Below are 22,501 nucleotides of genomic sequence, written 5' to 3'. Positions count from 1 at the left end.
AGGAGGTGGGTTGCGGGGCCAGTCTGGGTGTGATCTCAGAGTCTCTGCTGGTGACGGGGGGGCAGGGCTGCGTCTCCTTCTGGGACCTGAATTTCGGCGACCTGCTGCAGACGGTGTACCTGGGTCAGAGTAGCGACGGTCAGGGTGTCCGGCAGCTGCTGGTGCTGGACAACGCCGCCATCGTTTGCGACTTTGGCAGCGAGCTCAGCTTGGTCTACGTTCCCTCGGTGTTGGAGAAACTGGACTGAGAAGGGCTGGCAGCTATCAGTGGGAACAGTCAAAGGATCCAGTTTTTGCTTTGTTTCGTTGCTTCTGGCGTTTGGATGATGTGCGATCATTAGATACAAGACTATCTGTTTTAACAGGGAGGTGTTTTAAAGTCTGAATATCATGAGGAAAAACTGGCCGTTGAACCTACTGCGTTTTATCAGAGCCATCTTGCTGACGTTACGGAAGGTCACGAGTTTGGTTAAGGTTGGATTTTTCTCACTTGAAGGGAGCTCGCCAGTTCTGAGTTTGTGCTTTTTGTGCACGCACATTTGTTTTTGCAGATCTGCCCTCTATGCTGCTCACACAGGGCGGGGGGAGGCTTGTGACCCCACCCACCCAGAGAGGAGGACCATAGAGCTCCTCTTTTTTGTTTTGTTTTCTTTCTTTTTAATATTCCTGCTGTGCCGTGCGCTCAACAGCGAAGTGCAGCCACAGAGAGCTCGACAGGTCCATCGCCTGCGGGGATGAATTGAGCGTGTGTGTGTGTGAGAGAGAGATTGATTGAATGAGTTTAGACCCTTTTTATAGTAAAACTGCTGAGAACAAAAGTTGATTGGTTATGTGTGCGTTTGTGTGAGGGAGAACCAATGATTACTGTATAAACTAAACCTCCAGAGGGGGCTGTTTTTATGTCTACATTTATTATTTATTAGCGATACTTTTTTTTTTTTTTTTTTTCCCTTTTTGAGTAACAGTTTGTATATGAATGACTAATCACAACTTTTAAATAAGACCATAATAATGTGGAAAAGGTGACTTAAATGTAAGAAGGTGTTTATTTGTTTGGCAGCACTGGGCTTTTGGTTGTTTGTAACACTGAGGTGGAAACACGTGTGTTTGTAGATTTGGAGGCCGCAGGGAGGCAGAAAGGGTTCCTCCTTTACCCCATCCTCGGCCTCTGACTCTGGGGTTACTGATGCTGTATGAGGGGCTGCTTTTCTCCAGTGTGTTACACCTTCATTAGGCTACCTCCATTTTTCAAATAGCTTGAATTTTGGATGACTGATGTTGCTTTTTTTTTTTTTTTTTTTTTTTTTTTTTTTAAATATAAATGCATTCTGTGCTTTAGAGAGGGTTGTTTTTTTTTTTTTTTTTTTTTTTTTTTTTTAAATCACCATTTAGCCATAACTTGGTCACCTGATATCATTTTTAATCCACAATCTTTAATTCAAGCCACAAAGGGTGACACAACCTTGTCGACTACTTGGATCACGTTAGATATACTGTGTGTATATTTTTAGTTTTTGGTATGTTGTTGATGCACGCTTAAGCAGAGTTTGTCCTGAAACCTGTTCTTCTTTTCTTTCTTTCTTTTTTTTTTCTTTTTTTTTTTTTCTTTTTTTTCAGCGACCAGTTGGTAAAAATCTGAAGGAAGGTAACAGTGAATGCATCCTGTCCCTAATTTTGCATAATACTAGTACATTTTAAAACAGTTTGCAGTATTGATGTTGGATTTTTCACATCAGGAATGGGTTTGAGATATAACCTTTTCAAAATTTGGACCTGACACATGTGACACTGTTCAGATAATCTTTTCCTGAAACACACGCAGTATTATATCACACATTTTTTAATTAAGTCTTTTTAATTGGACTAAACAGGAAATGTCAATAGTATTTTCAGTCAGTTTTTCCACTATTAGTCATACGGTTGCTCTCTGTCAGGTATGAATGTTTTCAAACACTTGCTAGACGCCTTAAGAAACCAGACAAAAGCAATGCATGTCAATCATTGTTTTGTAGTGTGTATAATATGAAGCTTCTGTCTGAACATCGAGTAAAGAGCCTTTTGTACTTATTCTGCACACAAGGTGAAAATCCTGTCAATACTGAAACTGTTAAATTCTTAAACTCAACAAGCCAAGTATTTATGAAAGCAATGCATTTTTCAACATTTAACCCCCTCGTTTTTGAGTCTGTGCCTGAACTTCACTTTTTTACTCTGGGTAGAAAGAATGCAATCCTGCAGGTTAAAGATTTTTCTCTGATGCCAACAACATCCACAATGTCCAGAATGTATTTTCTCCCAGTTGTCATCTGTTGTTTCTATCTGTATGTCCTGAATGTCGTCTCAGAAAATCCGTTAAAAGACCTGCACCTGATCCCTGCGGTCACAACACTAACTCCTTTCATCTCTAACCCTCTGATGTACAAGCTCACACACATTTTTAGGCACTTTGTTTTTGCAATTTCAGCTTGTATGCAGAAGAGTCGGATGTAACTGGACTTAAAGTTCACACCTGCAGCGCTGTTAAACACGCACGTGACATATAGACTGCAGCGCTTGTTCCTCTCGGATGCAGCGACCAGAGTTTCTTTTCCAGAAACAAGCTGATGATTATCGTATGATTTTTTTTTTTTTTAAATATTTTTTATTTTTCCAACTGTAGCATCAGTATTCACATTTCAACTTCTGAGACAAATGGCACCTCCATCACAGAGGCCAGTAATGTGATCTTGCTGCTGTGGCTGTTGATTTATTAGCTTTGTGGTTTTTGTTTAGTTGAAAGCTTTAGAAATGGGGGAATGTTTTGTTTTTTTTAGATTTCAGTTTCATATGTGTTTTCTAGAAATGTGAATTAAAGCTCAAGTTTGATATTTTGGGAACCTGTATTTGCTTTCTTGCAGAGTTAAATACTGCCGAATGTACACAGTGACTGGGTTAGCAACTCCAGTTAACTCTGCTTGCTGAGATGTTGGTCTGAAAACTGCAGCACTGAGATGTCAAGGAATTACACTCTATATTCAAAGAAATTGTCAGAGCTAAAACAGCCGTTTTATCGTTGTGCTATTCTGTGATCACAGGGGCTCTATGCTGAGGATATTTTAGTGTTGTAAAACAGAAATCTTACATTTCTAAAACGGTGAGAAATCGCCAAGTGTAGTGTTGCAGGCACAGTTCCTCAGAAATGTGACCCTGATTCTCTCATGCCTTAGTTTATCTGCACATAAACAGTTTCCTTTAACAGTGTTTACTAAATATCAAAGTCAAAAGGTCGAGAAATTATATATAAGAAAGACGAGAACTTGTGCCGTGTTACTCAAACGAAAACTTTGTGGCAGCATCAGTTTCCTCTGCCAGTAAGCGCGTACACACATTTTCTAAAATGTCAAACTATTCTTTTAAAGCTGAAGGATAGGAAGGTGGGTTGGTGTGGTGATTGAGTTGAGTCACTGCTTTTTCTGAATGTTTCTGTTTATAAAGATGAACTATGCCTTTAATTTTAGATTGCTTCATACCTTTCCGTCTCGTTTCAGCCGTCACGGCACCATATCAAGAATTTGTGGATGCAGCAGCGACCTTTTTAATCATTTAGGTTAAAATAAATCTTTAGCTGCATCCTCACAATGAATGGCAGAGATGTTGTGGGTCTTGTTTGATCCTCCTCCAGCTGCAAATACAAATCAGTGTAACATTTCTTACTTAATATTTTTTTTGTTTAGATTGCTGTAAAAAGCATCGCAGCACATAAACAAATGTAATCCCCAGGTGTTTTCCTCCCCCCCCCCCCCCATCCACTCCAGCCTTCTCCCCTCATTGGCTGGCTACAATCTACGCAGGCTGTAGTAACTTGTTTACTATTTTGTAACAGCGCAAAACTTTGTACTAATTTTCAAATAAAGAGGCTTTGATACCACAAAGGTTGACTGTCTACTGGATTTATTTCAGATTTTACAATAATGAATGATTAGTATCTTTTTTTAATTCCAGAAGGACAATTTTTGTAATATTCTAGGTTTAAGATATTTACAGTGTTACAAAGAAAAATAATCAACTTGTTAAGACGTGCTGATTTGTATGCTCCTCTGTTAACATAAAAACTGAACTGTACGCACTGATTGAGTTGGGAGTGCCTCCACATGCCTGCAACTTCATCTTTTATTCCAGCCATTAAATAATCACAGAGCGGCCAAGCGATGTCACACCCTTGGCGATGCTTTGATGACCAACAGTGAGGCGCCTGTGAAGTGGAGTGCATGCTGGGATTTTTTTTTTTTTTTTTTTTTATAAGATGAGCGCAGGTTTGGTGCTGGAAGAGCACACATGCTTCCATCCACCACACACGTAAAAAGAAAAGCAGCAAAGAATGAAGATAATACCAACGAGTGCATAGTGTTCTGGTCCCAGAAGCCATCAGTGATTGAAGGAGAAGCAAGTGTTTTTAGTTTCAAGCCTCACACCCCTAAAGCAGTGCAAAGTACACATTTCAATCTTCAAAACTGAACCCTTACAATCTGCCACTAGGCACATCTTGGTAATCAACCACTAAAATATCTCCAAGCCAATTTGTTTTGTTTTCCTTCTTTTTAAAGCAGGATTAGAAAGCGCTATAGGCCATCACTGACACCTGGTGGTAGAGTGGGTGAAAAGCAGAAATCTATAGTTTCATCTCAACGCTTGCTGAGGCTCCAGAGGGGATCCAGGCTACTGAGCGGGTCGTCTCCTTCGTCCCCTCGAGTTCCGTGGAGACCCTGGCCTTCTGCCGGCTGCAGAAAGCTTTGTTTAGTCACCCGCTGTTTCCCTCGACCCACCCCGTCCATGGAGAAGGCTTCAGGCGTCAGCGAGGCCAGGAGTTCCAGAGATGAAGGAGCCGGTGCAGAGGAAGCAGGAGGAACACTGGGCAGAGCCTCTGGGACTGGCTGATGGTTGGGTGCTGGCAGAGAAGAAGGGGAAACGGCATCAAGCCCGTTGGGTGGTGGAGGAGAGGCAGTGGGCGAAGTGAGAGGCGGGCTTAAGGAGGATGGGGGCTGTGGATCTGTGGCAGGACAGAGATCCTGGAGCTGCTGGATGTCCCCCAGTGAGTCAAGAGCAGGTAAGAGAGGGCCGACCTGCTCCTCAGCCTCCATGCCTGCATCTGTGGTACTTGGAGGCCGGATGCTTAGTTTAGCGATGGTGGCTTGAATGGAGCTGATGGGCATGTCACCGCCGAGGACAATATCCTGCTGAGATTCCTGTCTCGGGTAAGGCTTCAGAAAAACAGAGAGAGGTGTTTAAGAAATACAAATGAAAGAAGTGATGCAGAGAAAAAAAAACAAATACCTTCAGTACCTCAACTAACCAGAACTCACAATTCATTGGGAACAATCAGGAGTGCAAAACTGTAAACAATTAGAGGGTTACAGTCAGATTAAAGTTGTGCAATTAGATGTGAGATGCTAGGGATTTGTTTTAAGAACCATTTCAGAAGTCCATGTCTAGAAATCTACAATAGAGGTGAGTAAAGTTTTGACTGCATAGCTCACAACACTGAACAAAATTGGCTCCAGTAAATATATGTATGTGACATTCTGTCACCTACAAGCTGCGTGGCTATGGTTTTTCAAAGGATTATTAATCAGCAGCAACATATCTTTCCCTTTATGGTGCTTTGTGAGCCACTAACCAGTTGAACTTATTTGAAAGGACAGTATAAGAAGAATGACAAACCTTTGTGGCTGCAGAGTTGGTGTTCTTGCTGCAGGTGGCGGTCGTGATGCCGTGGCGCTGAAGAACCTGCTCGGCGTGCTTCAAAACAGCCTCATAGCAAAACTTCAGGTGGAGCTGGAGGCAGACCGAAAGATGATATAAAGTGTGTACTATATGAAGAGCTATTCATCAGCAGTGCCTGATTCATGATGTACTTTGTCAGCATAGTCACATATTTCTACATTTAGGATTTTTGAGCAGCACTTTGCAAAGTGTTCTGTGCAACTCTTCATTTATTTCATAATGCTTAATTAAAATTTAGGTTTTAAACTCCTTGAAATGTACAATCAGCTTTTTCTGTTGTCTATATGTACATTTTTGCATATTGCAACTTTAAACCTGCGACAACAAAGATCAATCCTAAACACAACATCAGAGTCCCATCTCTTTCTTACCTTCTCCTGTAGCATGTTCTTCCTCTGTTGTCTCATCTTCTTCACCAGCAGTGGAAGGTCTGGGATCCCATTTCCTGCCTCCAGCTCCTGAACAGCTGCATACAGCAGACAGAAGGCGCCAGTGCGTCCAACACCCGAGCTGAGACAAAAAGTGTACAGACTGATTAACAACAACTGAGATGCTAAAATGAATAACAAGGATCAAAACTTAGTTGGTCTTTTATCAGCAGGAAGCAAAAACAGTACACGTGTGTTATGTGTTGTCTACACTTGAAGGCTATGACCCAGAGGGCCAGGAGCATTTACATGCATTGAAGAAATTCCCTGTATGTAAATGGAATGGACAGCCACAGAAATACGCTCACCTGCAGTGCACAACAACAGGTGTATGTAAGGGTCTCTGGTGAAAGTAGTGTCCATGAACCTCTTGGATGAACCGCAGCAGATTGCTCTTGCTATCAGGAAGGCCCCTAATGGGATATGAAGAAATAATATTTGATGTACTTACGTTGCACTGCCAGGCTGACTAAGAAAAGTCTTTATCTACAGTTTTTAATATAAAGAGATGACTTACAGCTCTGGCCAGGAAGTAAACTGGAGATGGACAACAGTCCGCTTTAGGCTTTGGTCACGGTACTGCAGACTGATCATGCGCTCCACGTGTGTTGGTGTCATCTTCTGTGTTGTTAGGCTGAGTGTTATTGGTCCCTGAGAGAGTTGCTGGCCACGCTCCGTTGGGAAGTAACGCCAAACCTTTCCCTGTGAGCATATGGAAAGATGTTAAACACACAAACAACAAAGTAAATTAATTTAATGATGTGTAGCTTAATTTATTTGAGAAAACAAAAAAAACAAAAAACAAACACAAAAAACTTTAAGTTCTCTTGTAAAAAACATTTTTACACACTACTGAAAAATAGTAATGTACAGATTATATACTTCCACTGTGCAAACTAAACTCTGTACCTTTTCCAGCTCCTGCTCCGAAACCAGCATAACAATCAGTGACACTTTCTGCTCATACACCATCAGCCAGAAATCTGCTGCTGTGCCGGTGAGCGGAGCCTGCGTGGCAATAAGGCGTGGGCAGTATGGTGACAGGTCTTCCACATAGCTAGCGTTAATGTAGTCATCTTTCCCTGACTGTAGCACCACACGGTTTATGTCATAGGGCATTACGTCCTGATGACGGTTCTTCATGGTGTAGCAGCGGGCAATAGCAATGGAAAGCTGGCGAGCATCTTTCTCCTGCTGGTCCTGTAGCTCTTTCCAGCGGGCATCCAGCACAGAAAGCCCTCCCTCATTCTCTGAGGGGTTCTCCAGGGAATCTACTTGGGCTCTGTAACGTTCTAGTTCACTGTGAAGGCGGGCGACACGCTCTGGGGCTTGGTATGGGTCACCCTGGATCAAGAGAACTCCCTGGGAACTTTTCTTTCTACGCTCCCCATCCTGAGGGTCAGCTTTGGTGGGTTGGAGAACATTAGTGGGGGCCTTGGTGCCTCCCGGTTGGCTCTCTGGACTTGAGGACAGGAGGTCATCTGTGCTTGAGTTCTGTCGTTCAAACAGTGAAGTGGAGGAAGAAACAGCAGAGGGAGAGGGAAGAGTCGATTGGGCTGTGCCTCCAGGAGTCGGGGTTGGAGCGGGCCTCTGCTGAGGGTTCAGACCTAGAGAAGACGGACCTGGAGAGGGTGCAGGGGAGGGAGAAGGTGAAGGGGAAGGTGGGATACTGTTGGGTGGCTGTGATACTATAGGGCCTCCAGGAGTGGGCTGAATCATGTGCTGAGTAGGTGGGGCATGTATACCATGTGGGCCTATGGCAGTGGGTGGCTGTGGGGCACTTGAAGGTACATTAGGTCCTGGAGCTGGAGAATACATAGCTGAAGGCTGTGGATGTGTCATAGAAAGAGGAGCCTGAGGTTGTTGCGGAGCAGCAGGCTGTGGTGCCAGAGGCTGCTGAGGCATCATTGGCGCTGCTCCAGGGTAGCATACGCCCCCAGGATGAGGCAGCTGAGATTGGGGTTGGTTGGGCATCCGCATGGGCTGCTGCGGCATATTTGGCATGGGAGGCTGTCCAGGGTGATGGTGGTGCTGTGGGGGTAGTGTATTGGAGGGCATTTGAGGCATAGGCCCCCTTGGCAAGTGGCCCTGAGGACCAGGAACCATATGGGGTTGTGAAACAGGAGGCATCTGTGGGTGCATTGCAGAGTGAATGGGTTGGCTCGTTGAGGGCATGTAGTTTTGTGAAACCGGAGGCATCGGCTGACTTGTGGGGGGTGCTGGTGCTCTGGGACCACCTGGTATTTGCATCTGTGGGTGAGGCGGTATCTGCTGGGCACCGGGGGGCATGGAGACCTGTTGGTGCTGTGGTAGCATGTGTTGATGAGGGAGTGCTTGGGGCATCTGTTGGTTGGAATGGGGTGGGTAGGGTTGAGATACAGGGGGTGCTGCTTGAGAAGATGGGGGTCCTGGTGGGTGTGTAATCTGAGGTGGCCTTGGCATGGAGCCTGGCATCATTTGAGGGTGTTGAATATAGCCCTGTGGAGTCTGGTAGCCTTGGCCTCTTGGAGGCTTCGCCTGAAAGCCATTTTGTTGTGACTGTAGCTGACCTGGAAATGCCTGCTGGTACTGGGGAGGAACACCAGGCTGTTGGGGCATATATGGATGTGGGTAGGTTTGTTGGTTTTGAAGAGGATGAGAGCCAGGAACAGCCCTTGGTCCAGGCTGGTACCCCTGAGGGAGTGGTTGTCCAATTGGCTGGGGGTACTGCTGTGGATGCTTCTGCTGTTGGGACTGGGGAGTCTGGCCTATACCCGGAATGGGACCTGTCGGTTGGGGAACAAACTGGGGGTATGCCCCTATCTGTGGAGGCACAGTGTAACCAGCTGAGGCTGCAGGTGGGACAGGGTGGTGTTGTGTGGGGGTGTAGCTGGGTATAGGTGCCTGGATGCTGTCCACCGTGGTGGTTGAAGGTCGAACAGGGACAGGGGCAACATGGCCAGGTTGGGGAGCTTGAGGAGGGGGAGGCCGATAGCTAGGGAGCCCTGCCTGGGGTGGCATTTGTGGAGGCCTCTGTGGAGTCATCTGTGGTAGGGGCCCACGTGGCAGGGGTCCCTGTGCTGCATGAGTCCCTGCAGTAGGAAACTGAGCAATCCGTGCCAGGAGTTCTGGAGGTGGCAGGTTAGCAGGGAAGCATGGAAGACCAGCAGCTGAAGCAGCCGGCCAAGGCAGAGAGGTGCCACCCAAGTTAGCACCAGGTTGCATGTAGGCATCAGGACCCGGCAGATGTGCTGCAGTGCGAGGGAGGGAAGGAATATCAGGAGGCAGGCTGCGGAGATCCTCAGGCAGGTCACCTCCCAAGGCCAAGATGGCCGCATTGATCTGGGCCAGTTCTGGATCCTCTAGGCCAGAAGAGGTGGAGTCAACATCCTTTGGCTTAAGGGACGGCTTAGCTGCCGTCGGCCTCGCTGGTGGCTTTTTCTGGGTCTCTCTGAGGAACGGCCAACACAAAGAGGACAGCATGAAAAATCACAAATGTGGATAGCATTTGTCTTTTACAAGTAGTTATAAGTTACTACTACATGAAGTACTAGTGATTTGTTGACTATAATTAAAGTACTCAAAAAGCTTTAAAATATTATTCTAATGTCTTCCTTACTTTTCGAGTATGGGCTTCCTTTCCTCTGCCCTGGTCTGACACAGGGCCTTTGCCCTCTCCAGTAGACGTGATGCTTTAGCTTCCAGGTCATCGTAGAACTCTTTTCCCTCCTGTGATTTCTTCATCAGGTCCTCGTAGGCTTCATATGAGCCCACCAGTCCCTGGATAGTTGTGTTCCACTGCTGCTCAGTCTGGGTCAGGCTTTTCCGAACAGAAGCGTATTGAACATTGGCTTCGGTTAAAGCCTTCAAGATGTTTTCCTGCGCTGCGAGGTTCTGGTCGATGTATACCTTTACTTGTTCGTACTTCTTCAGCTGCTCCTCAAATATGTGCTGGAGAGACACAAGTTAATAAGTCTCTCACGACAGCATTTATTTAGCAACTTAAACAAATAACAGTGTAACGTGGTTGCAAATGTGTTTTGCCAAACACCTTCATGTCTGCTCGCTCCGTAGTGACGAGGGTGGATGTGATGTCATCCTGCTGGATGAGGTCACGTAGCTGTTTTTCCAAAGAGCTTCTCTGTTCCCTCATCTCCTGCACCTTTCCCAGGATCCGCTTCATGCACTGCAGACCTGCTACTTCCTCTGCACAGACACAGGTGCATGTACCATATGTGTTTATATTCACAACTCAAACAAAATCATATTCACAGTTTGACCAGTTAAAAAATAAACAATTAAGCTGTAGGGTATCAAATAAGACATTGCTCACTATTTTCCGGCATTTTTTTTAAGAGAAAATAATTCCTTAGTCACTGGACAGTCAGCTGGCTTACTGATTTAAACTAATAAAAAAAATTAGCTACTAAAACATATTAAAACATATACTGGATTTTGTCATTTGACCTAAATCTTAAGACTTTCCATTATTCATTAATGCGCAGCCCTGACTGTAATGCTACAATAAAAGTAATATACAACTAGGTTTCATATTTATAGTAATTATCTAAACTTTTTAACTTTGAAGAGCAGAAAATCTTGGGTGACTTTAAATGACCCTAATGACTTTATCTGCTCTACTAAACCTTGCAAAATTACAGTAACCTCTCATTATCAAAAAGCCCTCACCTTCACTCAGCTGTGGCCGTGGCAGGGCTTCTCTCAGACTATCCAGTGGCCCCCCCAACAGACGCAGATTGCTGATGTGCAGGTTCATGGCCCGGTGGAGCTCCGTGTTGGTAAAACTGGCCTTCTCATGAGCCTCCATATACTTCTCAAGGTCTCTGCGGATTTCAGCCAGAGCCTGGCCCTGGGCAGCTGGGTGCAACTCACCCACAGCAGGGCCACCAACTTCCTGGAGGGCTCGCTCACCTGCTTCATCCACCTCTAGCACATCTCTGATCTCTTTCAGTGAAGACTCCACATCAGTAAAGACACCAGAGAGCACTGTGCAGGAGAGGACATGAATAGTCATGAAAATATTGCAAAAATTTGGGGGGGGAAATGTGGCTTTTAGTTATCAAGAGATCATGCATGCTTAATTTTGTACATGCATATTTGTGCAAACTATTATGGACACACACCACTCGCTAGGACAGTTAAAGGTCAGCAATATTTTAATGTTGTGACATGAAATAATCTTCAATTCAGCTTTGGATTTAATGAAGAGCTTTCACTTAAATAATTTGCTGTAGGGACAGCAAATTATTAATAATGACCCACAATTTCGCTGTTTGTCATCGGATGACCTACTCACTCAATTGCTTCAATTAGGAGACAACTGTTTCATAAGAATGTAGCTTTTCTAAATCAAAGTGTTTGATTAAATTATTGAGCACCAGCTGCTGTAGCTGGGAAAAACAATTCCAGCTGTTGAAATTCGAGGGTTTTGCGTCTTCACTGTGTAACCTCTGTGCACTCTCATAATAAAAGATAGCAACTGCAATTGTTAGGTCTGCTGTGCTTGCCTGTGGCACTCACCTTGCATGGACTGAATGAGGCTCTTGACGGTGTCAGGACGGACGCTGAGGGCAGCGCACTTCTCCATCAGGACTGGAGGAAGGTGGTTGTACATATCGAGGTTGTCTACAGACTCTGGCTCCAAGCCTAGAGAGTCCATGAACTGCCTGTAGAAGGAGGAGGCAATAACAGTTACCTAATACTGCAACAGAATCTTTAAAACAAAACCCTAGTATTTTAAGTACTTTAGTATTTAATGTGGGTATAGATTAAAAGTTTTGCTGTACCAAGATTGGTTCTTATTTAAAATTCAACTGGGGGAAAGAGAGATATTGAGTAAGCCTTAGTTCGTTTACCACTTGAATGCAAAATTAATGACACATCATACTCACTCTAGTGTTTCATTCTTGCTTTCAATCTTAGCCATCACATCCCTCAACAGCTTGGCCTTTTCTTCACTGAAAAAAAAATACATAAGATATAAAAATGAAGATGAATAACGTACTAAAATATGATTGCGGATATTTTCCCATTTCTAGGATGAACTTGACATCCACAGAGGGAGCCTACCTGTACAAAGAAGAGGCTTCGTGGGCAGCCATGGGCACCAGTTTGGCAAAAAGGTCTGGTCCAGTGACAGTCGGGTCGGTGGGATTGACCGGCAGAGCTTTCACCAGAGGAGCACCTAGAAAGACAAAAAACATTTATGTAAAAGCGCAGATGAGCATAAAAGGAGAGCATGTAACCAAATGCATTCAAAAGAAGAGACTACTGTCATTTTACTTTTTAGCATCACTTGTACCTAATTTTACTCTTACATCCCAAACGTGGGGCAACTTGATTCAACAAACATAAGTTTGTCTTAATGAAATAAAAATATTCACAAAAAAAAAATCTTTGGTAACATCTCAAATCTGAATATTTAAGAATGTCTGCAGTATTATGACAGAGTAAATCACTTACTTTGGTTATGGGAAAATTAACCAACCAAGAAAAAGCAGTTTAATCAGTCAATAAAGTAGACTGATACCCCAACGTAATTTGAAAAAACTGCTTGGCCACTGGTCTGTTTCAAAACAGAGAATCATGTTCTGCCCTCAAAACATCACTTTATTGCATTTAGTCATTAGTAGTTATTAAACTTTCATTCTGTCTCTCTCTGCTTTCTGCTCTTTCCTATCACCTCAAACTGGTCGCAGCAGATGATTGGTTCTGCTGGAGGTTACTTCCGGCGAGTTTTCCCCCCATAGGGGGTTTTCTAATTGTTGAAGTTTCTTTCTAAAATTGTGGGATCTTCTCCCTACAATAAGAGCACCCTGAGATGACCGTTTGTGAATTTGTGCTATATAAATAAAATTGAACTGAACTGAACATAATTCAATTAATTGACGGCTTATTTCTCAAAAAGGGCCTAATCTAGAATAAATGGTTGTCAACTTTTGCATTTAAATATAAAAACTGGCTAATATTAGCTTTGACTGTGCATTACTGTTGGCCAAGCATAACATGACATGCAAAACTACTTTAGAAACGACATATACATTAAAATCCATGAATTTTACTTAGTGAAACTTGATGATTAAAATAATTATATCCAAGGAAAACAGAAAACAAAGGCACGACACCAGGATAAAAATGAAGGAAGATATACAAAAACATATTCATACACAGTGTATACATATTTGCAACACCCTATATGCAAAACCAGCTTTGCATGTACTGACTGAGCGAAACATACTGATGCTTCCTGTTACCTTTTACAGAGGCTAGAGTCTCCAGAGACGGAACAGTCTCATGATAAATGAAATCATTGTCCTTTTTGGCAGAGTTAAACCTGCAAGGTCAAAGGAAAAAAAAGCTCAAAAACCGCTGATGATCATGAAGTGGCCGTAACTGTTAACTAAGAGTTTTTGCTCACTTTCCACCGATAACATCCATGGTGAACTTCAGGGCCTCTTGCACGCTGTCAGGTTGTCCCTGGTTGTAGTAGGATAAAAGGAGAATTCAGAACGAGTGATTGAACATCTTTTTTCTAAATCACAGAGTGTGTTTCCAGTAATAGGAGGTCTATGCATCTGTATGATGCATGTCTGCAAAGACAACTTCAGAAAATTTGATTCTCCCAAAAACATTTGAAGTTCAAGTGTGAAAACAGTTCAAAGAAAGTTCAAGTCACACTAAAACGACCTAAGCATGGATTGCCGGGAAGGTAGAGAGAAGTAGTACCTTTGCTAGTTTGACGGCTTCATTGAGTTTGTCCAAGGAGCTCTGCAGGTAAGCCAACTGTGGGGGAAAATGAGCATTTAAGCCATTTAACCAACAGAAAAATAAACATGACTCAACAAAACTAACTAAGAAACTGGTCAAACTAACTGAAACAGTTTTACCTCTAAAATTTAAAATAAAACTAACCATTGTGACACTCAAACGTCATGTTTAATTCAGATTAAAAGAAACTATTCCCTTATTAGTACCAAGAAGGAAAGAGTTTCTTTCCAGTTTCCCAGGATGTCAGGAAAGGGTACATGTCACTAATGTCACTAGTTCCTGGTGGCAGGATGCCAGTAAGACAGGAAGAGTCTTCATTCTTACATATTTGTTTTTAAACATAAATAAATCTATGAGGTAACATAACCACTGTGCTCTAATGTGCCGCCACCAACCCCCACAAACCAAATGTTAGTCATAGGTATTGGTTTGTTAATAGTGTGATATTTTCTCATTTTCACATTCTTACTAAGATTAAGATAAAGAATATCCTATTACCTCCTGAGAACAGTGGAAAAAAATGTCACGTCACTGTCTTTACAGTTAGGCTAGTTCAGCTGCATACTAGCCCAGCTTTATACGCAGCATACAGACATGTTAAAAAAAAAGGTCAAAGAGTGTATTTCAAGAAATGCAAAACAACAGTTTTTTAAGCGATGACGAGCTGGCATTTTTAGAGTTCTTGCCACTCAAAGCACTATGAGCTGTGTGCACTTTAACCACTTTAAAATCACCAACAACCAAATAAGAGTTCGTTGAATGTGGGAGGAAGCCACAGTGTTCAGAAGAAATTCATACAGGCATATGGTGAACAGGAAAACACCACACAGAAAAGCCCCGTTTGATATGAACCCAGGACCTTCCTGCGTTCAGGCAACATTGCTAACCACTGAACCAGCTCGCCACTCAAAGATTTGCAGCACCAGGTGGGCTTCCATACGTGTGCTAACCAGGAAAAACCAACTTAGGCGAAAGATCAGACCACAGCGGACTCACTATGTTGATGTGGCTGTAAGGAAAATGATCAGCTGGAAACCCTCAATTTGAGCAATACATGTGCATTAGTAGAGATTATAAGACAAAAATACCCTTTCTAATCTAGTTAAAGAAAAAAATACTTGTTTGTCTTTATTTCAGTTGAACTGTTAGACAATTAAATGTATTAATAACATTAGAAAATGGGAAAATTTTAAAATTATATCAGCACTAATTCCTCTCGTGGGATTTTTAATCATATCAGTAGCAATGCAGCAAAATATGACTGCACAAATATAAACCACAGCACCCTGACAGTGGAAAATAAATAATGCATCTGTGTGTTGGTCCTACCCGTTCTCCATACTTCTGCTGCTCCTCTGCCTGTTTTCCCATATGAAGCTGTTGAGAGAAGCGAAAGCAATTACTGAGACCAAACTCAGCACACACAAACAAGTGCATACATGTAGGGAACTAATTTGCCCCATAAACACTCACATGCGCGATAGAAGCAAAGTAATAAATCTTCATCTGAACCAGTTTCTTCCAGTCTTTCTGGATCTTTCCCAGCATGGAAGCCGTCTCCGAGTTCTCCAGAGCCCTGCACGCTTCTTTGTAGTAATCCACCACCTGTAGCAACAGGGCCGCAGTTATTAGCATTTAATATTAAAATTAATGATGACTATATGATTCATATTTAATGGTAAGAAGTCAACCTGAGCACTTATGCGAGCAACCAGGAAACTCTTCCTGTTGTCCAACATGGACTTCTCCAGAAGACATTCCTGAGCCTGGCCCTGCGAGAGGGACCAAGGTTAAGGACACTCATTTGTTTTGTGTGTGTGTGTGTATTTTAATCTATGCATGCGCATGTAGGTGTGTAATCTACCAGCATAAGGTTGATGTTGAGGTTCAGAATCTGGTGGCTCATATCCACACTGAAGTTGTGGCTGAAATGGTCTCTCAGGTAGGAGAAGGCTCCTGCTGAGCACTGGAAATGAGTGCAGGACACCTTCATCCCCTAAAAATGAAACAGAAAGAGTCAGTGGGACTGTGTGAGCAAACAAAATGGCCAGAATTACTCTGCGCCCATGTATGTGTCTCTCTTACCTCCTCAGATACCCTGTTGTCCATGGCTCCCAACATGGAGTGCAAGGCCCCTGCAGACAATCCACAGATAAGTTTAGTGGAATTTGTAGGTTTTGTTGTTCACATTCAGTAAATAATTGGCATTTAAGCTGAAAATTATCTGAATTTCTCCGCATTGTTCTTTAAAGGAAGTGATTTGTGTGACACGCTCAATAGTGGCATGCCCCTACAGCATATACAATATGGTACTGAGGGGTTTCATGTACATATTTAACATTAACTTCTGAAAATCTCCAACACCCTGAAGAAAAAGCGATTGTGTCAACCATAGAATTCTGAAATAACACAAGTCAAAGCTAACACAAGTAAACACAAAATGCAGTTTCTAAATGAAGGTGTTTATTATTAAGTTATTATGTTATGACAGAGGCGAGGCTGCCGAACACTGGCGCCACCGGGCCCTCTGACCACCACCAGTAGGCAACGGGTGAAGTGTCTTGCCCAAGGACACAACGACCGAGACTGTCCAAGCGGGAGCTCGAACCGGCAACCTTCCGATTACAAGGCGAACTCCCAACTCTTTGGAAAGCTGAGTTTCGCCTGCCACACCTGTTCTCAGTCAAGACATCACTTAAGTAGGCCCTGCCTGACAAAGTGGAGCAGACAAAAAATATAATGAATTCTGCTGTCTACCAAAAAATCCTGAAGGAGAATGTCAAGCCATCTGTTTGTGACCTCTAGCTGAAGCGCACTTGGCTTTTGCAGCAGGACAATGATCCAAAACATATCAGCAAGTTTGTTTCTGAATGACTTGAAAGAAAAACCAAAATGAAGACTTTGGAGTGGCCTAGTCAAAGTCCTGACCTGAATCTGACTGTGATGTTGTGGCACGACATTGAAAAGGCACTTCATGCTTGAAAACCCTCCAATGTGTCTGAATTACAACAATTCTCCAAAGATGCTTCGACAGTGTTGTAAAAGACTCATTGTGAGTTATTGCAAACGCTAAATTGTAGTTGTTGGTGCTAAGTTATTATGTATTGGGGGTAATCACTTTTTCCCACAGGGCCACGTAGCTTTGGATTTCTTTTCCCTTAATAACAAACACCCTCATGGATGAAGCTCCATCTGATTAAAATATAATTTAACAAATACTACAGTACTGAGCAAGACAGCATCGGACGTTCCAATCAATTGCTTTCATGTTTTTCATTTTTTGTTTTGTTTTTTTAAACTGACATGTTCAGATGCGTTTAACTGTTACAGTTTATTACTATTATTGACTCTAAGTGACTCACCCAGATTGTACAGGATGCAGGCTTGCTCATAGCTGATGTCATCATGGGTGACTGTTTTTCCAGAGAAAATTTCAGTCCTGTTTTGCAAAGAAAATAGAAAAGTATTTTTAAAGAGAATCAAATGCCTGAACAATATCATATATTATTGATTTCTAAACCATAGTATTAGAATGACACTGTATTCATAGACACTACAGAAAAAACACTGAAGGACTGCATTAATTAAATGCAGTTGAATTAAGTCTAAATTAGAATTTAGCAGTACAGGTTCGCACGCCTAATGTCAGTTCATTCATTCTATCCACATCCCAACATTCAGCAACTAAGCCAGTGTGCTGACACTGCTCTCTACGAGCAAGCTGCAGTGAGTGTGTCTCTAAAATAAGCTTCTCTGGTGTTCAGCAGTACAGACTGCAGTTGGATGGGTATGTGTAAACACTCCATACAGTTTCTGTGGATTCCTGTGTGTTATTACCATGAGATGGGTACTGCAGCCTCCTGGCCGGTTCCCATGGGCACCCGGCTCTGCAGATAATGCAGCTGGCCAAAGTACTTCCTCAGTGTGCTGCATCCCTCGAAATCCCTCGTCACATTCACTGCGCTCTGCGAAGCAGACACAAACATTGTGTTTCTGTTGTGTTTAATCAGCTACAAAAATCATTACTCTTGCAAAGACGCTGTGACCCAGCCCAGCGATGAATTATGTAACAATGGGTTTCAGTGCTTAATGCTCAGAATTTATCATTTTCCTTGGCAACACTTCAAAAGGCCTCATTATGATATGATTGATAACTTGTATCAGAATGTTTTGTATTGAAAATCCCTGTCCACATGGAAATACTACTATTAATGTAAAACTGCACACATATGACTATACATGATGATCTTAACCTCATCACAAAACAGACAGTTTGTAGTTGTGATGCACTGGATGGAGGTTTCTTTTACTATCTGGTTGGGATTGTCAGTGTTAAGGTTAAATATTAATGACTTTACGTGATAACCAAGTTTATTCATCACAATTTTATTTACACAGTCCTTTCAAGGTGCTTTATAGTGAACAGTATACACCTTGCAGTGTTAGAGAGAGAATCCCAATAATCAAAAGATCCCCTGTGAAGAAGCACTTAGCAATGGTGGGAAAGAAGAACTGTCAACAGAACACGGCGTCCTGCAACAAACACTATAACCCCGGCAATATCCCAGTAAGGACTCATAGCCGTATGTGAACTATGCCTGGAAATTGGGAACACTTAATTTCAGGTACAAGGAGATGCCTAAAAGTGAATTCCACTATATTCAATAGCAACCCACATAACGATGGACAAGTCCGAGTCACAGAAATCTGACTGAGAATACTTTGACACAGTGCTCACCTGCCGCAGCGTCTCCAGTTTCTTCAGCTGTTCGTTGTAGTTGTCCGGATTCTCTCCATAGTTCTTCAAGATGAACTAGAGAAAAAGAAGCAGAAGCAAGAAGTAGGTGAATGTGCTGCTGAAACTCAGGTAAAAACCAAATTAAATGAAGGGTTAAATCCTAATAAAGAAATAAAATATCATCTCTAATACTGAGGGTTAAATTCTTTAGAAAAAAAAATTCAAATGTCTTTGAACTGGGGCTCATAACTCATTATGTTAATCTTTAGTCTTGAGCATAAGCCAAGCATTTAGACTCTTGGAGCTTCAAGACTTCCCATCATGCTTTGCCAGGACTCACACTGTCCCCCATAAGCACTACAATAAGCTTTAAGCTACTACCGTAATTGTCAGGTCAGGAGGTAAACAGCCCTGCAGATACTCATTCTTCTACTAGTGCTTTTGTTTCAATTTTAATTCAATCATGGAAAGGTCACAATGACAAAGCAAGAAGACAGGCACAGTCACGTTGTTACTCCTTCAGGCCAAATATGTGCTGTTGTGCATTAGTTTGGGGTAAACAGAGAAAATGTTGGTATTTTAGATACATTTTAAAATAATGTTGTTCTGATCGACTACCCCTTATTTAAAGGCTACACTTTTAAGGCCAATAAAAATAATAAAATAATCATTCTTAGTATTTTTTAAGAAAACACTCTGTCGTTAAATTAAATCAAAATAAATCTTCCTATTACCAAAAAGAATTACTAATAAGAAAGTCTGAAACTGCATCTCCACCTCCACAGTGGCTAAAAATATACTCCACACCATGTATGAACTGAATCCTTGGACCTAAAAGGATGTCTGGATCCAGATCAGTTTGTGACATTTTCGTGGAAACATCAAGATAACATCTCTCGAATTTGCTTAGATAAATCTGAAATACATTTGTGAAACTATGATCCCACAAGTGCAATTTTGTTCTCTGTGCCATAACGATTTGCTAACAAACAAACCAAACCAACCATATAACCCCTCTGATTATTGTATTTAGTCATGAGGACAAAGTCCTTTTACGTGCACGAGGAAGAAGTTAGGGAAGACAAATGAGTCACCAGATAAAGATGATACCAGCTTTAATAAGCAGTCAAATGATCTGGAGTTTAAATATCCCAGATGAGTTTTGGAAGCAGCAGGCCTAAAAAAAAATCCGTTAATATTTAATTTTCTTTTTTTCAAGCTAAGAGCGAAATCCCTTTTTGACACCATACAGGAATAGGCTCTTCTAACGCCCAATGGGAAAAATAAAGCTTGGACGCTCACATAAACAAGGTTTTCTCCCAGAATGGATTTGAAAGCACCAAAAAAAAAAAGGGCCCGAAACTCTTTCTTTTTTCCTATTTTTTAAAGAGTTATTATCTTCCATATTTGTCCTCTACAATTTTGTTTGTTTCTGTTTTTAAATGCCTTTATTTGTTTTTAACATGCGCTACATAACAGGATAGCCCATCTTTCTTACGGTTAAGGTAAGAAGTAGCGTCACAGGTTTAGTGACAACTTTCCCTGTGTATTTCGTTATAGAAGCTTATGTAAACCCGTGTTTATTATTAAGCAGGCTGATAGTTTGAATAGTACAAACTGCTCCGCTCGCTCAGGTGCATGTGACAATGAGATCATTGTTTATTATTCTCATGTCGGAAGGCTGACTCGAGGCGTAGGAGTCCTAGAAATACTCACATATGCCTTTCGCGTTGGCAGTATTTTGATCGATTCCTACAAAGCTAGCCACTTAGCTGAAAGCTAAATATCAACTTGAGTTTTTAGCTTATTACCAGCTAGCAAGCAGCTTGCTAACGTTAGCAAACAAAGGCAGTGAGCAGGAGGGGTTTGCCTGACACAGACCTTTGCTAGCACGTCAGCTACCCGTTCTGGAAAAATCTTTTACCCTCGACAGGTAGCGACAACTGTTGCTTTGAGTTATGGCTAGCGGTATCCACTTGACAAGGTTATCCCTTCGTTCATAATCCTTGTTTAATTGACTTTCGACCTCAGCCCTGTTGCTCCACTCCCCACCCAGCTCACCTGCCTCACGGACGGGCTGAACTGGAACTCCCCAGCCTCTTTCAGATCCAGCCAGATCATCGGCATCCGGGGGACCGCCTCCATCGCGGCCGAATCTACACGGAGCTCTCAGTCGGTGCGATGTCAAAATCCCGCTGACGAATTTGTGGACGTTAACGGTTTTCCTGAAGATAGCTTTTCCCCCCAAACAACTGTGTCATGTATCCATTTACACTTCAACCGGAAACTGGAAACACACGTGACGTAGGCCTTCGATATGCTTGTGAGCGTTTCTGGGAAATGTAGTTCCTGAAGAAACTAGACTTAGGATATAAATCACACTGGAAAGTAGCTAACGTATAATTTTATTATACAGCCACAAATTTAAAACATTTACAACTAAATATTTTATAGGAAAAAAGTGAACCCAATATAATTGATTTTCTTGTGTCAGAAGAAATGAGAAAGATACAAATCGCCATAGCAAGAGTGAAATGTTTTTGTTATACTTTTAAAACTTTAACCTAAATCAAATCTTTTTTTAATAATATATTTATATTATGTAAAGCTAATTGGTTAATGTGGTCATAGTTTTTAACTTCTTAGTTTTTAATTTATTACAGTAAATTAAAAACTACAACTGCACACTCATGTCTTTAAACTAATTGTTTAATTAAACCATAAGGATTATTTGTTAAGGAATGGTTTACCATGATACTCTTTTTTAAATGTTGAGCAGCCTATTGGTTATTTTATTTTCAGCACTTCACCAATGAGTGAATGATTCTCCTGAGAACAGTAGTGCATATTGGGCTGCAGATGCTGGGGATCATAATGTCAGAGTTCTAAAAACAACTGGGTCACAGCCTGGGGCAGCTGTTACAGATTAATTATGGAATAATATTTAGCCTAATCCATAATAAGATGCATGTGCATACTCGTCTACCTCCATGGAACACTGATTGTTTTGGCTTTACAGACATTAGAGTTAAAATTATGCAAACTGGCAATGAAGTTCTAAACAGTAAACAGCGTCACCTGTTAAAAAGGTTTTTCTGGGAACTAGTGGCAGTTTTTGAAGGCGCTGTGTATTTATTGCATGTTCACACGATCTCTGCATTTTAAAATAAGTGGAGAAATTGGAGCTTTCACCTTTTTATCTTTTTAAAACAGCCACATCCGGGATCATTTATATTTATGAATTAAAGGACTGCTGCTAATGAAATGGGGCAGACCCATCTCCTCTCCTAAAGTAAAGCCGACTGTGTGAGTGAAAGTTATGATCATTTACATTTCTGTTACCGTGGAGTGTCAGCTTTGGCTGATAAGCTGTCATATTTGCAGCAGTGTATGAGAGAGAGCTGGAAACTCCCTAGTCTGTGACAAACTCATACATCATTTCCTTCTTGTAATTACATGAAAAAGAAAAACTTATGCAAGAGGGCTTTTTTTTTTTAGCCTGTAGGTTATGTTTATGGTAAATCTGAGATCTAGATGGTGACAGGAGTTCAGTTATAAGATGACAGAAGTTCTTTTGGAGTGGTAATTCAACAAAATATTACTGAAAGTGGAATGACAGTGTATAAATCATAGAAATTACTCCGGCTTAGGTTCTACACAAATATTTACCTACATTATAGCAGCTACCAGCCTTGAAGTACTTATTAGATCAGTGAAGGTGCACTCAGTGTAGGTAGGTAGGTAGGTAGGTAGGTAGGTAGGTAGGTAGATAGATAGATAGATAGATAGATAGATAGATAGATAGATA

At 42.0% G+C, this 22,501-nt stretch overlaps 2 protein-coding genes across 5 annotated transcripts in view; one reads left to right on the top strand and one right to left on the bottom strand.

The window, feature by feature from the left end:
• scap (SREBF chaperone) overlaps positions 1 to 1,306 on the top strand; it is a 31,174-nt gene extending 29,868 nt beyond the window's left edge. For all 3 annotated transcript variants that reach the window (XM_085472135.1, XM_085472134.1, XM_085472133.1), the window contains one exon: positions 3 to 1,306. In XM_085472135.1, the coding sequence (XP_085328261.1) occupies positions 3 to 248 (246 nt within the window). In that variant the 3' untranslated portion in view covers positions 249 to 1,306. The remainder of the gene's footprint in view (positions 1 to 2) is intronic.
• A 2,607-nt stretch (positions 1,307 to 3,913) lies between these two features.
• ptpn23a (protein tyrosine phosphatase, non-receptor type 23, a) lies at positions 3,914 to 21,000 on the bottom strand. Of its 2 annotated transcripts, none has more exons than XM_085472131.1 (24): positions 20,755 to 21,000; positions 18,694 to 18,768; positions 17,793 to 17,920; positions 17,318 to 17,394; positions 16,041 to 16,090; positions 15,820 to 15,951; positions 15,647 to 15,727; positions 15,429 to 15,560; positions 15,285 to 15,332; positions 13,914 to 13,970; positions 13,606 to 13,664; positions 13,442 to 13,521; positions 12,258 to 12,372; positions 12,080 to 12,145; positions 11,709 to 11,854; positions 10,857 to 11,174; positions 10,219 to 10,373; positions 9,787 to 10,118; positions 7,098 to 9,618; positions 6,706 to 6,890; positions 6,497 to 6,601; positions 6,132 to 6,270; positions 5,698 to 5,811; positions 3,914 to 5,237 (listed from the first exon to the last, which is right to left on the bottom strand). In XM_085472131.1, exons 1-24 carry the CDS (start codon positions 20,836 to 20,838, stop codon positions 4,662 to 4,664), a joined length of 5,775 nt encoding a protein of 1,924 aa, XP_085328257.1. In that variant the 5' UTR covers positions 20,839 to 21,000; the 3' UTR covers positions 3,914 to 4,661. The 2 variants fall into 2 exon arrangements, with proteins under 2 accessions (XP_085328257.1, XP_085328258.1); XM_085472132.1 differs by lacking the exon at positions 3,914 to 5,237 and adding an exon at positions 5,247 to 5,369.
• Positions 21,001 to 22,501: the final 1,501 nt, after the last annotated feature.

The sequence above is a fragment of the Copadichromis virginalis genome, linkage group LG11 (genome assembly GCF_057382275.1).
Source record: "Copadichromis virginalis isolate Kocher_CV1m ecotype Utaka linkage group LG11, C_Virginalis_male_GT1.1, whole genome shotgun sequence".
In the NCBI taxonomy this organism is placed as follows: Eukaryota; Metazoa; Chordata; class Actinopteri; order Cichliformes; family Cichlidae; genus Copadichromis; species Copadichromis virginalis.
Note: the sequence above shows the minus strand (reverse complement) of the source record. Positions and strands in the feature narration are given on the sequence as shown.